This window comes from Artibeus jamaicensis, unplaced genomic scaffold (genome assembly GCF_021234435.1).
Source record: "Artibeus jamaicensis isolate MK-2021 breed Jamaican fruit bat unplaced genomic scaffold, CSHL_Jam_final scaffold_916, whole genome shotgun sequence".
Taxonomy (NCBI): Eukaryota; Metazoa; Chordata; class Mammalia; order Chiroptera; family Phyllostomidae; genus Artibeus; species Artibeus jamaicensis.
The window spans coordinates 961,180-975,652 of NW_026522059.1; the positions used below are offsets into that span (position 1 = coordinate 961,180).

Here is a 14,473-nt window from a genome sequence, read left to right on the forward strand (position 1 = left end):
TGCAGGCCCTAAGCAACCGGCAAAGCCAAACTTAGTCTCCCAGGTATGGAGGACCACAAAGGTGGTGTGTGCAGGGGACACGCTATCTTGTCAGTGCAGCAGGGCACTCCCATCCTAAGTTAGCAGAGGCAGTGAGTGACCAGCTGGTCTCTGGCTGTGCTGGCCGGTGCCAGCGTTCTCCCGGAATCCCGACTGCACCACCACCACCCCCCCCCCCGCAGCTGCAGACAGATGAACAGAGCACAGTGAAGGGGTCAGGACGGACGTTTATTACAGGAGAAAGCAGCTCCCAGCAGGCAGCAGGACATGGTTGCTGTGCCGTGTGGAGGCAGGGTGGGGGCGCCGCAGGAACCAGGCGGCGTTGCCTGGAAAGGGAGACCACAGGGACATTCGGCCACAGGAAACCAGGGAAGCAGAGAGACCACCCAGCCCAGGCAGAGCGCACTTGCTTAGTAAGGACTGAAGGGACCAAGGGATCACTGAGTAAAAGTTCAGCAGCGTTGACTAGCCGGAGAGTTGGATTTCCAGATAAAAATAAGTGGTAGATACCAGACTAGCAAGTGTCCACACCACCTCAGGCCCAAGACCGCCAGCTGCAGGCAAGAGTGTTTGTGGCCTATAGTCACCCAGAGCTGCCAGCTCTGGACGCACCCCCCGTGGGGCCGTGAGAAGAAGGCCGATGCAGAGTGCTGGAGCCACCAGGAGCAAGCGTGCTCACACCAAGAGCCACAGTCTCAAGAAACAGAACCAGAATGCCACGTGGGTAAGGGAACAGTGACCCGGGGCACAGGTGGCGTGCCAGGGCACCTCAGAGCGGTGCGTGTAACCCACGCTGGGCACCCCTGTGCCAAGACTAAGGCGTGTACTGAAGCTGAGGCACTCAGGGTGCTCGCCCTGAGGGGACAGTGACTTCCGGCCTCGGAAACCCACATCTCCGGGGTCTGCAGGGGACGTCGGGCAGCGGCGCCAGCCCTGACGCCCTGGCAGGACCCCGGCCACGAGGAGGACCAGCCTGCAGTGCACACAACAGGCGGCTGCAGCACGTGAGGAGGGATCAGGAGACACGGACTCTGAGCTCGGTGCCCAGGGGTCCTCAAGAAGGGGACCCAGAGGCCACCTTGGCCCCTAGCCTGTTCCTTCTCTGGTCCCAGCACTGCTTCCCTGGGCCTTGGCAGCACCCCCTTTACCCCTCTGTCCTGCTCCAGGGCACATGTCCACGTGCCCACAGGGCCATGAGCTTCCTCCCTGGTGCTGAGGCTGCAGGCCTAGCCCCGAGTCCCAGCTCCCGTGTCGGAGCCCTGCTCACTGGCAGAGGCACCGAGCGGTCGCGTCCCAGTACCCAGATTGGCTCAGACACAAGAAGTCACTAGACGTGAAGCCCAGGGGGCACCCTGTTGCCACTGGAATGTGGTGGGCCATGGTACAAGGACAACCAAGGACCAGGTGGCTGAGGAGCCCCTGCCGCAGGGAGAGGACCAGACCCCGCCTGCTCCGTGGCCCTCCGTGCCGCTGCCCGGCCGTGCTGGCTCCCCACCTGCCCTCAGGTCCAGGGGGGTGAGGATCACAGAATACCAGCATGCGGCACCATCTGTGTCAAGTCGCCGGGTCATCACGGGCGTCCCCATGTCCCGTTCAAGGTCCTGTGTGGCCCGTGCCCAGACACCAGGTCCCCCTGGAGCCATCGCTGTGCCTTCCATGCTGAACCGTGGTGGAGCCAGTGGTGTGGCCGAGCCACCCCGAGACGGGTCTGGGACTGCTGCCGTGCACCCTCCTGTGACGGGGGGAGACTCCCTGAAGTGTGGGACCCTGACCGGCATTTGGCCGGGGATGTCCTCAGCCTGCAGGGTTCCCCAGGACGCCCAGCTGACGCTGCGCTGAGGTGCCTGCTGGGTGGGGTGAGAACACAGCCATGAACCTGCCCACCCTGGAGAGATCTGGGAGCCCCAGGAAGGCCCCCCACGTGAAACGCCGCCCTGCTCACGTCTGCAGGCGTGTCCCTGGAGTGTCCCTTCCTGCAGGGACAGCCCGCTCCATGCCTGTGTCCCCACCTGTCCCTCAGCCGGAGAGGCCGGACCCAGCTTTCCCGCCTTCTTGTCCTTGACCTCCATTCCTCTTGGAGGACCTCAGGAATGCGGGAACTTCCTTGTTAGTTTTGAGGTTCCTCTTTGCACGCGTTTCATTGGGAATGTCTTGCTCCGGACATAGTCTACTCTCACAACCTGAAAAGACAAGAAGTGCCTCTTGAATAAAGAAACACAATTGCCTCTGGCTGGTGTGGCTCAGTGGACTGAGTGCAGCCTGTGAACTGAAGGGTTTCGGGTTCGATTCCTCATGGCACAGGCCTGGGTTACAGTCCAGGTCCCCAGCAGGGGGCATGTGTGAGAGGCAGCCACACATTGGTGTTTCTCTCCCTCGCTTTCTCTTCCTCTAAAAATAAATATTTAAAAAATTGTGATTACTATCTGCTGCCTTTGTTGGGAAAAAGCCAACTATGGGCATGAGGAAACGGTTTGATGATGGGCAAGGCAGGAGGTGTGGCTGAGACCCTCACCTGGATGGCCAGAGAGTGTCCAGGAAAGTGCTTAATTTTGTTCCAAACTCAAGTTGGGGAACATAAGGAACACGCAGACTTAAGGTATATACGGTGTCAAGAGCAATGGACCGACACACCGGCCCTGAGCCCGGGGGGCCTGCCTGTGGCCAGGGAAGCATCCTCCCGAGCTGGGTGAGGGCCGCGCTCTGCTCCTTCGGTTTTGCTGCGTGTCCCGCACACCACACCGCTCAGTGTTGCCCAGTTTTGCATTTGAGATGGTTAAAACCAGGCCAGGGTCCCCTGTGCCACACTGCCCCCCCCCCCCAGCTCAGCGCTCAGTCCTGTCAAAACCAGCCTGTCTTTGACCCTCAGCGGCTCCCAACCCTGTGACTTGACTGGTGGCTGTTCCGTTTCTTGTCCCCCGCAGTCTCCTGTCCTCCTCCGCAGGACGGGGATGTCCCTCAGCTTGCTGACCCTCAGCCCTCCCGCTCCCTGGGACGGGGCTAAGGGCGACAGTGGCCCATCTGGCACTCGCTCCGGTGAGTGGCATTTTCGCTGTCACTGAAGCTTGCGCACTTTATCACTTCTGGTGTTTTTTCAGGCGTTGCTTACGAGGTTTCGTTTTCCTGGAAGGCAGGCGAGTACCGCTGGCACAAGCAAAAACTCCAGCGCGGAGGTTGCAGGAGCAGCCCTGGCCTCGGCGCTGGATCAGCAGCAGAACTCGGCCCTTGCCCCCTGGGGCGCCCGGCTGGGCCCTGGGCCGCCACCGCCACTCAGCAAGGACATGGCCCGTCTCCCAACAGGACAGGAGGCCAAAGAGACCAAGGACTGTTGAGTGTGAGATGTGTGACTTCTCTAATCCCGTGCGCTGTATTTGTAAAGAAATCCCCAAGGGTATTATCTCATTAGGTAGAGAGGCACTGAAGGCCGTCAGCCTGCAGCAGAGCACGCCCCCCAGGAGCGTGGACGGGGACGGAGAGGAGACAGCCCTCAAACCACCAGGCGGAGCGGCGTGGGCCGGCGCTGCCCCACTTCACAACCGAGGAAACCGAGGCACGGGGGTTAAGCGATCTGCCCAAGGTCCCACGTCTCCTGAGCTCGGGGTCAGGTTGGTACCCCCTGGCCCGAGATCTTCTGCCCTTGGCCATCCGCTTCCTCTCCGGAAACCAGACACCTGATTAACACGTGTTTTCTCCCTCCTACCAAACTGGCAAGGATCAGGGCCTTCCTGCCTGCCACCGCGGGAGAGGCCGGGGAGTGGGCGCCAGGGCGACTGCAGGAAGGGCTCTGCCAGCATCACCTCCGCCTGTCAGTCCCGGCCAGGGGACCCTCCTGCCGGCCCTGAGTGTGGAAAAGACACACGTCGCAGCATTACCCACGAGGAAGTCGGCGGGTCATCACGCAGCAGCAGAAAACAGTGCTTCCCACGGAGGGGGTGGAGCGCCGCAGCACAAAACTCGCCGTTTCCCACAGGGCGTGGGGCACGTTGGCGTGCCCGACGCATGCTCTGTGGCAGCGCTGCGCGTGCGCATACCGCGGTGCACCGCGGCGCGCAGGGCGGGGGGCGGACTCACACGCCCTTTGTCCAGAGCGGTCCAGTCTCAACCCCACCGGGCTCTGTAGAGCACAGGCTACAGGCACGCAGCTGCACTCGTCTGCTTCTGTGCGGTGGGCGACCGCTGTCGCAAGTGACGGCGGAGCCGAGTGATGACGGAGACCTCGCGGCAGCAGAGGCCGCCAAGAACAGGCGTGGTCCGGCCCTTCGCAGAAGACGTCTGCTGACCCTGCCCTGGACCCGCTTCGCTCGCTCACGCTCAGTGCGCATGTCCGCACCGTCCTCACTGGGTCTCCGCAAGATGCCCAAGGATGAGCTGCAGACCCGTGACCCTGTGCCTCGGGGACGTGGCATGGGCCAGCCACCAGCCTCGCTCGAACCGGGGAGCTCCGACATGGAGCGGCCCTGCCACCTGGCGGGCAGTCTGGACCTGAGGTCTGCCCAAGGTCCCGGGAACGTCCTTCGGATGCAGGGTTGCACGTCTGTGTCTCCCCAGGGCTGGCTTCTGGCACCTGCTTCTGAACAGTCCTGCCCCGTCAGGTCTCATTTCCAGAACAGTGAGCACGGGTCACAGGCATCATGGAGCGGGGGTGGGCGGGATGTCCCTCAGTACACCCCAGGGGCCAGCAGGGGCCCAGCTCAGGTAGGTGTTATAATGTTACCTACCTGAAAGACCAGGAGCCCCTCCCATCATCTGGGCTGCCTGCTGAAGGGACCTGTCCTCCCTCCCCCATGCCCCCCCCCCCCCGCAAGCTCGGGCCTCCTCACAAGACAGAGTCCCCAAAGACTCAGGCCATTATTAGTTTTTTGGATTCAATAAAGTGAAAAAGTAGGTGTCATCCTTTCCCAAATAAAAAGCCTTGTTATCTCCAGGTTGACCTTCACCTCACCCCCTTGTACTGTCTGGAGATCGGGGACAAAGGGCACAGCCCAGGAGGGCAGAGTCCCACGCGGACCACTCCTGAGGGAAACCAGGGCAGGCCTAGCACGTGGACTTGATGGGGGCAGGGGGGGCGGGGTGGAACCTGGGGGCGGGGCGCAGAGCAGTGGAACTCACCTGCACAGAGAGCCAAACCCCAGGGGCAGGGCTCACGGCTGTGGCACCTCCCGTGTGGGAGGTGCAGGCTGGGGCCCCAGCGAGTGGCCGTGGAAGGAAGCTCCCACGCAGCAGCCTTCAGGCCCAAGGAGCCATGCCGCCCGTGGTCCATCTGCGTAAGTCAGGCCGCTGATCCGGGATGGTGGCTGGGCCAAGAGGACACGGGTCACAGAGCCTCTAGTTCCTGGGGATGGGGTCGAGTTCACGGCTGGTGCTGCAGCCCGAGAAGGGTGGTCACTGCAGCCAGCCGAGGGGGGACGGGGGGTTCTGGTGCTCCTAGAAGACTGCTGTCTAGCTCGGGGCCACAGGCCTCCTGCCGCCCGCACGGGGACGGGCCGGGGACCCAGTGTGCCAAGGGCTGCAGGCTGACGTCTTCAGGAGCAGGCGAGAGGGCCGCAGCCACAGAGGGTGCCCAGCAGCGGCGGCAGCCGGGGGAGCCGTGCGGGCAGCTCCCTCACGCTCAGTGTTTCCTCCGGGGGTGCCGCTTCCGGTGGCGAATGAGGCAGGAGCTGTAGGCGAAGGTTTTCCCACACTCCTCACACTCGTATGGCTTCTCGCCGGTGTGCGTCTTCTGATGCTTCAGGAGATTGGAGCCACAGTTGAAGGCTTTTCCACACTCACCGCACATGAAGGGCTTCTCCCCCGTGTGGATTCGCTGGTGTTTGGTGACGTCGGAGCTGTGCCGAAACGTCTTCCCGCACTGAGCGCACTGGAAGGGCTTCTCCCCGGTGTGGACTCTCTGGTGGCGGATGTGATCCGTCTTGTGCTTGAAGATGCGCCCACACTCACTGCACTCGTGGGGCTTCTTTCTCTGAAAAGGAATGAATACGGGAACCCCCTCAAAGTCATCTTTAAAGGACGCATCGAAGGCATCAAATATGTGGGCTTCGGCTTCAGCGCTCAGGCTGGGCTCCTTACTGCGCTTTTTAGCCAGAGCGGCTTTCCTGCCGGGCCCTGTGCCACCCCAGGACACCTTCCGGTCCTTGGCGGTGTCCCTCTGCACAACCGTGTGCTCCTTTGGGCCCTCCGTCTTCTTTTTGCCTGTGGGCTTTTCCATCTTTCTGTTCCCAGGGGAGGGAGGGCTGCGGGAAGCCTGTGAGGGCTAAAGGGAAAGGCGGGGCACCGTTCTCCAGCCGGACAAATTTCTTTCTTGGTGGTCACTTCTTCAGAGGTGTCCTGCCTCAGACACAGCTCCTCACTGCTCTGAGCTCATCGTGGCAGCTGGAGCGGGAACCTGCAACGGAAAGTAGGGTGGCAGCAACCCTGCAGAGGCCACAGAAGCCAAAGCCTGAGCATGAGACAGGCGTCTGGGAAGACACACTGAGCTCTTTCCTGAAGACGGACTGAGGGAAGGGGCCGGGGCCCATGGGGATGTAGCCCCTTCACTTCCCTACACTTGTCCTGCCACCTAGACATGGAAGGGGCATCTTAGACTGGACGAGGCCTCACAGAACACTGGGTTCCCGGGAGCCCTGCCGCTGCACTCTGAACCGCGTCCTGGTATCTGTACATAGCATCTACTCAGTTGCTAACTAACCACAGGGTTTTCTTCCTCTGCTGGGGCAGAGGTCACCACACCCATGTCTAGGAGGGCTGACCTGTGCCACAGACCAGTGTCTGTTTTGTGGTTCCCAAACTGGAGTTTCTTGATCCTTCTCCACTTCCTATATTTGGGGCCAGACAACGTGTCTTTGGAGCCAGATATGCCCTTCCTGGAAGGTGCCGCCCACTGCCTTGGGCCTGGATCCTAAGGCCCATGAAACTTGCTGCTGGCTCCCTGGTGTCTGCCCTGCTCCCACCCTGGCCCTGGGCCTCCTTGTGGTCCATCGCACACAGCAGCGAGCCCAATACACTCCTGCCCCTTGGCCCTGGAGCGTCACATGGCCAACCCTGCACTCCCCTCCAGCCATCCAGCCTTCTTTAGGTCCCTAAACAGGCTCTTTCCTGTCAAGTGCCTGGCTGCTTCTGGAAACAGGCCCTGAGAGCAGGCCTCGGTGGGACTGGCCTCTCTCACGCAGAGCTCCGCCGGGAGGGCCCTTCTCAGAGAGGTGTCCCTGTCCCACTCACGGCTCTAGTTTTCCTTGGAGCACGTCTCTCAGCTAACCCATCCATGGAAGCCCAAAGCTCCAGGTGGTCAACAAGGTTCTTGCTTGCACTGTCTTAAAACCTGATAGTCCCTCTCCCTGATGCCACCGAAAAGCACCCCAACGTCCCAACTGCAAACAGGAACCAGTTAGTCCCACCGACAGGTCAGGCCTGGGCTCCTGCGGAAGCACAGCAGTTGTTAGGTGCTTCATGGCAGAGGCTGGTTTCTCTCACTTCTCTATGTGCTGTGCACGCCCAAGAATAACATCATCGTTAAAAGACGGAGTAGAAAGAGGTCACCGTCTCCGTCCCCTCATGTCACAGGTCTGTGGACACGAGTGCCAGTTACGGAGACACAGACAATTCAGTCCACGTTGGCAGAGCAGACGAGAGCGCTGGCCCAAAGCCTGGGCGCTGGTACCGGCCATGCAACTAGGGTTCCGCTCTGCTGCTCCCTGGTCCACGCAGCTCTGAGCTCCCTAGGAACCTCACCCGGCCCGGCCCCCTCTCTAGCTGCCTGCAGGAGCCTGGGCCTCACAGAGAGACCTCAACACCAGTGGTTTGATATCCAGGGGCAAACATGCACCCTGTCTGTTGGGCCCTGGCCTGCAGGGGCCAGGGGCTGTGCTGCAGCAGATGCGAAGGGCCTCGAGCTGGGCACCGCCCCGTCCACGATAGAGCCTAGCGGGCAGCGCACACAGGGCCAGGGGCGACGACTTCACCTCTACAGGAGCGGAGATGGTGATCCCGCAGCCTCGCTCTCCGCCCGCGGCACCTGGAGCCGAGGTGGGAAGGCCGCCGCCCCGCGCCGGGGCCCCCGCCACGCCGGAGTGACCGAGGGAGTCCGTGGCTGAAAGCGGGATCCCTGGAAGGGGCGCCAGCCTCGCTGAGCCCCGCGGCCCAGCAGTAGCCCAGCAGAGCAGCAGGACGACGGAGCCCGCCCAACCGCCAGCCACTGGCCACGCCCCTTCCCCCGGGCCGCTCTAGGAGGCGGGACTCCGGGCCTCTCGGTGGTGCGCCGTGGAGGGCTCCGCCCCCGAGCAGGCTCCTCCCACTCGTCTCCGATCACGCCAGCCCCTCACTGAGCCCGGAGCCCCCTCCTTCACCCCTGCGGCCCGCCTCCACTCTTTTTTTCTATATATATATATATATATATATATATATATATATTTTAGATTTTATTTATTTATTTTTACAGAGAGGGGAGGGAAAAAGAGAGGAAGGAGAAAGAGAAGAGGTCAGTTGCCCCTCGCGCGCCCCACTCCGGGGGTGACCCGGCAACCCGGGCGAGTGCGCGGGGCCTTAGGTTTGGAGGCCGGCGCCCACCTGAGCCGCACCAGCCACGGTCCCGCCCTCGCTCTCCCCTGCACCTCAGCACTCACCCCTGCGCCCCGCTCGTCTCGGGTTTCTTTCCGGCGGGGATGATGAAGTGAGTAACGGGGAACCACGAGCGCACGGTTCCCGACGTTACTCCCTGCGTAGCGCCCCCCACCGCCGCCGATTCTCCGAGGCCCGGAGACCCAGGCCTGGTCCCACGGGCAGCCCCGCCCCGCTCGGAGCCCCTGAACACAACCGCGAGCCTCCTGCTCCCGTGGCCTCTGACGCCAACGCCTGAGTGCTGGACAGCGCCTGCCTCGTGGAGCGCGCGCCCGCCGCACCGCTAGGCGGTCCCGGGTCCTGCTCCGAGACGCGGGCAGGCCTGAGTTCTCCCCTCTGCTCGGCAAGTTCCTGGCCGGACCTGCCCCGGTGCATTGGGCCCTGCAGCCCCTGCAGCCCCGGGTCTTACCGGGAGGCGGGGGCAGAGTGGAGAGGGGGACACTGTTCGGAATCTCGGTCCTCAGGCCCTGTGTCCTCAGGGACCCTGCTTTGGGTCCCTGCCCCATTCTCAAGGTCTGGAACAAGGACAGGAAATGAGACCGCGGCCACCTGCTTCCTGTGCTGGCAACAGGAACTTCCCAGGAGCCAAGAGTGGGTGGGGAGAGGGGAGCAAAGAAGGGCAGGTAACCCAAGGCGGGGCACTCAGGCACAGATGACAAAATGGATCTGGGAAGGGGGGAAGGGGACCCAGCATTTTGGGGAGGTCGGAGGCTGCATGGAAGGGAAGGTCTGTTCCCCAAGCAGGAGGACCCTAGAGGCCACAGGCTCCAGCTGGCAGGTCGTTTGAGCCCAGAAAAGAAGGGAACACAGTGTCCACCCTGAGCTTCCTTCTGAAGCCAGGGAGTTGGGGACACAGGGCCCTGACACTGCCCCAGGGGCTGGTGTGTGTGTGGGGGGGGTGAGGCAATTTGGGAAGGAGTCCTTCAGCCTAAAGGGCTCATTTGTTTCTTTCTCATTAGGGGCTGGTGGGTGGGGTGGGGGTCATTGAAGGAAGAAGGGCCAGAGGGCTGTGCCAATGCTGGGAAGAGGCGCGGATGAACGAAAGGACGCCTCCACAGGCGAGAGCTCCAGGGCCTGAGCCCCGACCCAGGAGCAGAGCAGGGACCTGAGAACAGACAGGATGCCAGGCTTGCCAGGATCGCACGGTGGGGAAATGGCAACTCAGACTCGAGGCCCGGCCACCGGCCCCTCAGCCTTCCCCTTCAGGGCATTGGGCCCAAGTCCCACTGGGAAGCCTCAAAGGTATCTGAGCGGCAGGGCAGAGCCCTTACCCAAGGCCTTAACAGGGGCTGTGTGGGAGGGTGTGCCCACGAGTGTGCCCACGAGTGTGCACGTGCAGGTGACGGAGCTACAGTGTGACAGAGGTGCACTCACTCCCAGGCGACAGGGTCCTGGGTCAGGCCGTGCGGGGCTGGTGTGGTGGCTCCAGGTCACCCGTGACCCCAGCCCCGTCACCAGGCTGCTCTGCCTTGAACCACAGGTGCTGCCTCAGGGTCCAAGGTGGATGCTGAGCTCTGGCTGTCATTCCAGCCAGCAGAAGGGATGAAGGGGGAAGAAGGCACACCACCTTCACCTGGGGGATTTGCCCCTCACCTCCAGCTAGACCTCGAGTTTTCTATGAATGAGGAAGGGAAGGGGAGCGTGGGAGTGCAGGGGTGGGCGGTGCTGTGCTGCCCCCCAGGGAGACAGCAGGCAGAGGAGGACTCCAGAGTTCCCAGGCATGTTGAGCTGGGGAGGGGGCCTGGGGGTCCGCTAAGCCTCGTTGCACGGAGAGACTGCTCCGAGGGAGAGGCTGAGGCCCAGGGCAGGCCACCTCCCTCCGCCACCCCAGGGCTCTGTCCTGGCAGCAGCTCCTAGGGGAGGCAGAATTTGGTGTGGTCAAGAAGGCCGAGGGCGCAGCGGCCAGCGCGGCCCAGAGCAGCCAGAGCAGAAGCTGAGGAGGCCACAGGGACCAAGCCACCCCGCCGCGCGGGAAGGGCTGGGCTCTCCTATCCACCCCGCCCACTCCCTGCTCTTCTCAGGAACCCCCAGGCCTGTTCTGGGCCCCTCCTCAAACAGTCTCCCCCACCCCACGCCCCTCAATCTACAGCCACCAGGCTGAGGGGCTGGCTGGAACGTCCCACCTCAGCCCACCCCCCTGTCTCACCCTTTCCTCCTCTCTCAGTGCCCCTGCATTCACTCCACCTCATGCCCAGCCCAGCTTCTGCAGCTTCCCTCCCCAACCCCCCCCCCAAGGTGGGCCGGGAGGCAGATGAGTGGATGGAGTCAGGAAGCTGGGGAGAGAAGGGCGCGAGGCTCCCCGAGGCACACAGTGAGTGGCACAGGCCGGACCCGAGGCCCCCAGCCATGGTAGAGGAGGGCAAGGGGCCGGACTGAGGTTCTGCAGAGCGGCTGGGAGGAGCCAGTGCTGGCTCCCCGAGTTTATTCTCCAAAGCTGGTGGGGTGGGGGAGGGTGGGCAGCAGAGGACAGGCCTGGATGCGGTGCTGGCTACCGAGGATGGGCCAGGCCGGGGTGCAGGGGAGCCGCTGTGTTCAGGACCCCATAGCCCCGAGGCCAGGGAGGAGGCTGAGCAGGAGGGCGGCGGCCACAGTTTCGGGGCTGCCCTGGGGGCCCCCTGCCCCAGTGCCTGGCCGGCTCTGCCAGGGCGAGGTGTTGCACAGATTGGTCTGGCAGCAAGTCATGGTTATCAGGGTCCTGCCTACTATCCTGGTGATGGGTTGGCAGTTGTCCGCACACCACACTGAGTAACTGGTCAGAGGACCTGATTCTGGGGAGAGGGGTGGAGAGAGGGCAGTCACCCTGGATGTCTGGATAGGGGCGAGGCCCCTTGAGGGCACGTGGCCTTGCGGATGCCTGCGTGACGCTCACCTGTGTCCTCTTTGAAGATGAGGGTCTTGCAGAAGGGCTGGCTCGGGAGGCAGCTGTCTGTCCGGCCGCAGCGCTCCTGCTGGGGTAGGTTCTGGCAGGTGTAGCACTGCAGCCCTGGGGACGGGGCAGGGGGGGGCTCCACTGTGCCACAGTCCCCGAGTCCCCGGCTCCCAGGGCCCACCTCTTCCCCTCCAGACCTCCCGATGCCCACCATCCGCCTGCCTGCCTCAGCTGGTGCCCACAGAGCCAGCCCTGCCGGCCCCCCTGGACCGCCCGAACACGGGCCAGCAGAGCCCACACTGGCCACTGCCTGGGAGGTGAGAGCCCGCGGAGGGCGTGGAGGTGGGCGCTGGCTGCGGGGACGGGCGTGCTGGGGGAGCAGGCCACGCAGGTGGACCGTGCTGACAGCTCCGCTTCATCCTTGTGGGCGGGACAGAGGAGGGGACAGAGGAGGGGACACAGGATGGGTGGCCCGAGCCCTCAGGGTGGAGTCAGGGTGAGGGGTGGGGATGGGGTCCTCCTCGTCCTCTGGCTCCATTCTAAGCTTTGGTCTGGCTCCCAGTCCCCTCCAGTCCCCATCCACACCCTGGCCCCTGGGTGGTCCCACCTTGCCCGCCTGGCCCTGCCCCGCCCTGCCGGGGCCAGACTGCTCACATCTTTCTGGTCCAATCGACACCAGGGCCTCTGCCCCGGCACCGCTGCCTTCCCCGAGCCGGCTGCTTCTCTAGGCCCGACTCCAGGTGGCAGCTGAAGGTCATGGTCAGGGTGAGAGGGGAGGGGGTGCTGACTGCCAAGGGTCTGGCCCCCACCGTACCCCGCTCTGCCCCACTGGAAGGCAGACCCACAGGTGGCCTTAGCCTGACCATGCACGTCACTCCAGGGACCTTGCCAGGGAGCTGGGGTGCCCCAAGAAATGCTGAAAGAGAGGAGCATGGGCCTTGGGGGGAGAGCGGGGGGGTACCTCTGTCCCTGCTGCCTACACTGGCGCCAGCCTCCTCGTCCTCCTCATCCTCGTCCCCCTCGTCCTCGTCCGCCTGCTCCTCCTCGTCCTCGTCCCCCTCGGTGTAGTCCCGGTCATCCTGTGCCTGTCCTCTCCCTGGCTGCGCAGGGACACCTGAGAAGCTCCACTCCTCAGGTACAGAGGACAGGCCCCCACCCCATTCCTCCCACCTCCCGCCCCCACCCAACCGGCAGGTCCCAGGCTGCCGCGGCCTCCGGGTCTCCGCCAGCACCGCCAGGCTGACTTATGGACTGGGGCCCCGCACTGTCCTTGCAACACCAGCTGCCGCCGGCCGTTCCGACAGCCCCACCCTGGCCCTCAGGAGGGCCGGCCGTTGTACGGAAAAGCAAACTGAGGCTGGGAGAGGGGAGGGGACCCCGAAGCTGAGGGGTCTGGTGAGAGGCTGAGCCTTGGGGCGGTGGGGGGCCCGGAGGGGGGTTGCTGCAGAGATTTGGAGGCCCAGGACGGCCCCCCTCCCCCTCCCTCTGGCCTCAGACTCCAGCCTCACTCTCTCTTCCTCCCAAACCAAGTCTTGTGCTGAGGCCGGGGTCCCCGGGGCCCGGCCCCCGCTGTCCTCGCCCTGCTCCCGGGCGGCCCCTCGGCCCCGTACCTGGCTGCCTGCAAAGCAGCAGGGCCAGCAGCGCTGCGAGGAGCGCCTTCATGCTGCCGAGCTGCAGACCTGTGGGAAGTGTGGCAAAGAGCACTGCTGGGGGCTTCCTGGAGGCCCGGCCCTTCCCCCCCAGCTCCAGCCTCAAACAATTGGCCAGTTTCCGTAGACCTGAGGGACCAGCTGGAGGGACGGGGGAGGGAAGTCACTGTGGCTGGCCTTGGGGAGTCCCGGCCATCCATCCACTCGGGCCTTGGGGGCCCAGCCCCGCTGCACAGCCCGGCTCTGGGCTGCTGCGGCCCCTGATGCCCCCTGCCCCAAGTCTGGACTCCTGGGAACCTGGGCCCAGGCCCCACAGCTGCAGGAGCTCAGTGTCACCGCAGCTGCAGGCCACTGGCCAGGCCCCTTCCGCCCCGAGTCGGCTCGCTGACTTCCCACGGCCTCTGTGAGAGCGTTTCCGATGAATTCACGACACACGCCGCCCCACGGGCCCCGCCCCACACACTCACCCACCCCCTGAAATGCGGCTCTCCTCACCTGCTCAGCTGTCGCCTCCCTGGAGGTGGGCTTCCCCCTGCCCCCCCCCTGCAGCCCGCCCTCCCCCTGCCGGGGGCACCCTCGGGGCCGGGCTGTCCGGGTGAGGACAGCCTGCCTCCGCCCACCCTGACCCTCAGTGGGGCTGGGGGAGAGGCCCAGGCTGGCCCTGCTCCCGCCTCCTGGTCTTCAGTTTTTTCCAACTAAAAAAATGGGGTGAAATGTGCACAGTATAACACGTGCCGTCCTCACTGTTTTCGCGTGCCCAGTTCAGGGGCACTAAGCCCAGTGACTGCAGGACGACCCCGGCACCCGCACCTGCAGGCCTGTGTTGGCTTCACCCACTCGTCACACACTGACTTCCAGCCCCGAGGCCACGGCCACTGTTTTACCTTCTCCCTGGGCACCCGACTCCGGGGACCAGTGTGAACACACGGGGATCGTCCTTCGGGAACTGGTCTGGGTCACGGGGCGTCGAGGCTCCAAGGCCTGTCTGCACTGAAGCGTCTGCCAGAACCGCCCCCCTGGGTTGGGCTGGGCAACCCCAGTCCAGGGCGTGTGCCCACACCCTGTCTCTTCCTCCCTCCGGCGGTGGCATGGCGGCTGCTCTCCTTTCTGGCCCCTGGGGACACCGTGTGCCTTGGTTGCTGGTATCCCTGCTCCAGTCCCCAAGGGACGGACCTGGAGCGGACTGGCTGGGTCTCACTCATGGCGATTCTGTTTGGTTTCCGCACTGGGGCTTCTTTCCGCATGTCAGTGCAGGTGAGAGTCTTACATTGGAAAAAGAAAAGCAACTTTTGAAAATCCCCTTCTTTCC

The 14,473-nt window shown here is 63.8% G+C and overlaps 2 protein-coding genes across 4 annotated transcripts; both read right to left on the minus strand.

The window, feature by feature from the left end:
• Positions 1 to 246: 246 nt before the first annotated feature.
• ZFP41 (ZFP41 zinc finger protein) lies at positions 247 to 10,703 on the minus strand. 3 transcript variants are annotated; one of them, XM_053660890.1, is made up of 3 exons: positions 9,056 to 10,703; positions 5,146 to 6,418; positions 247 to 2,219 (listed from the first exon to the last, which is right to left on the minus strand). In XM_053660890.1, the coding sequence occupies exon 2, from the start codon at positions 6,239 to 6,241 to the stop codon at positions 5,645 to 5,647; it is 597 nt and encodes a 198-aa protein (XP_053516865.1). In that variant the 5' UTR covers positions 6,242 to 6,418; positions 9,056 to 10,703; the 3' UTR covers positions 247 to 2,219; positions 5,146 to 5,644. The 3 variants fall into 3 exon arrangements, with proteins under 3 accessions (XP_053516865.1, XP_053516864.1, XP_053516863.1); XM_053660889.1 differs by having other exon boundaries at positions 8,652 to 10,703; XM_053660888.1 differs by lacking the exon at positions 9,056 to 10,703 and adding an exon at positions 7,992 to 8,403.
• A 164-nt stretch (positions 10,704 to 10,867) lies between these two features.
• On the minus strand, positions 10,868 to 14,145 carry GPIHBP1 (glycosylphosphatidylinositol anchored high density lipoprotein binding protein 1). The gene is made up of 5 exons (XM_037166642.2): positions 14,049 to 14,145; positions 13,126 to 13,194; positions 12,477 to 12,629; positions 11,516 to 11,629; positions 10,868 to 11,414 (listed from the first exon to the last, which is right to left on the minus strand). Exons 2-5 carry the CDS (start codon positions 13,175 to 13,177, stop codon positions 11,179 to 11,181), a joined length of 555 nt encoding a protein of 184 aa, XP_037022537.2. The 5' UTR covers positions 13,178 to 13,194; positions 14,049 to 14,145; the 3' UTR covers positions 10,868 to 11,178.
• Positions 14,146 to 14,473: the final 328 nt, after the last annotated feature.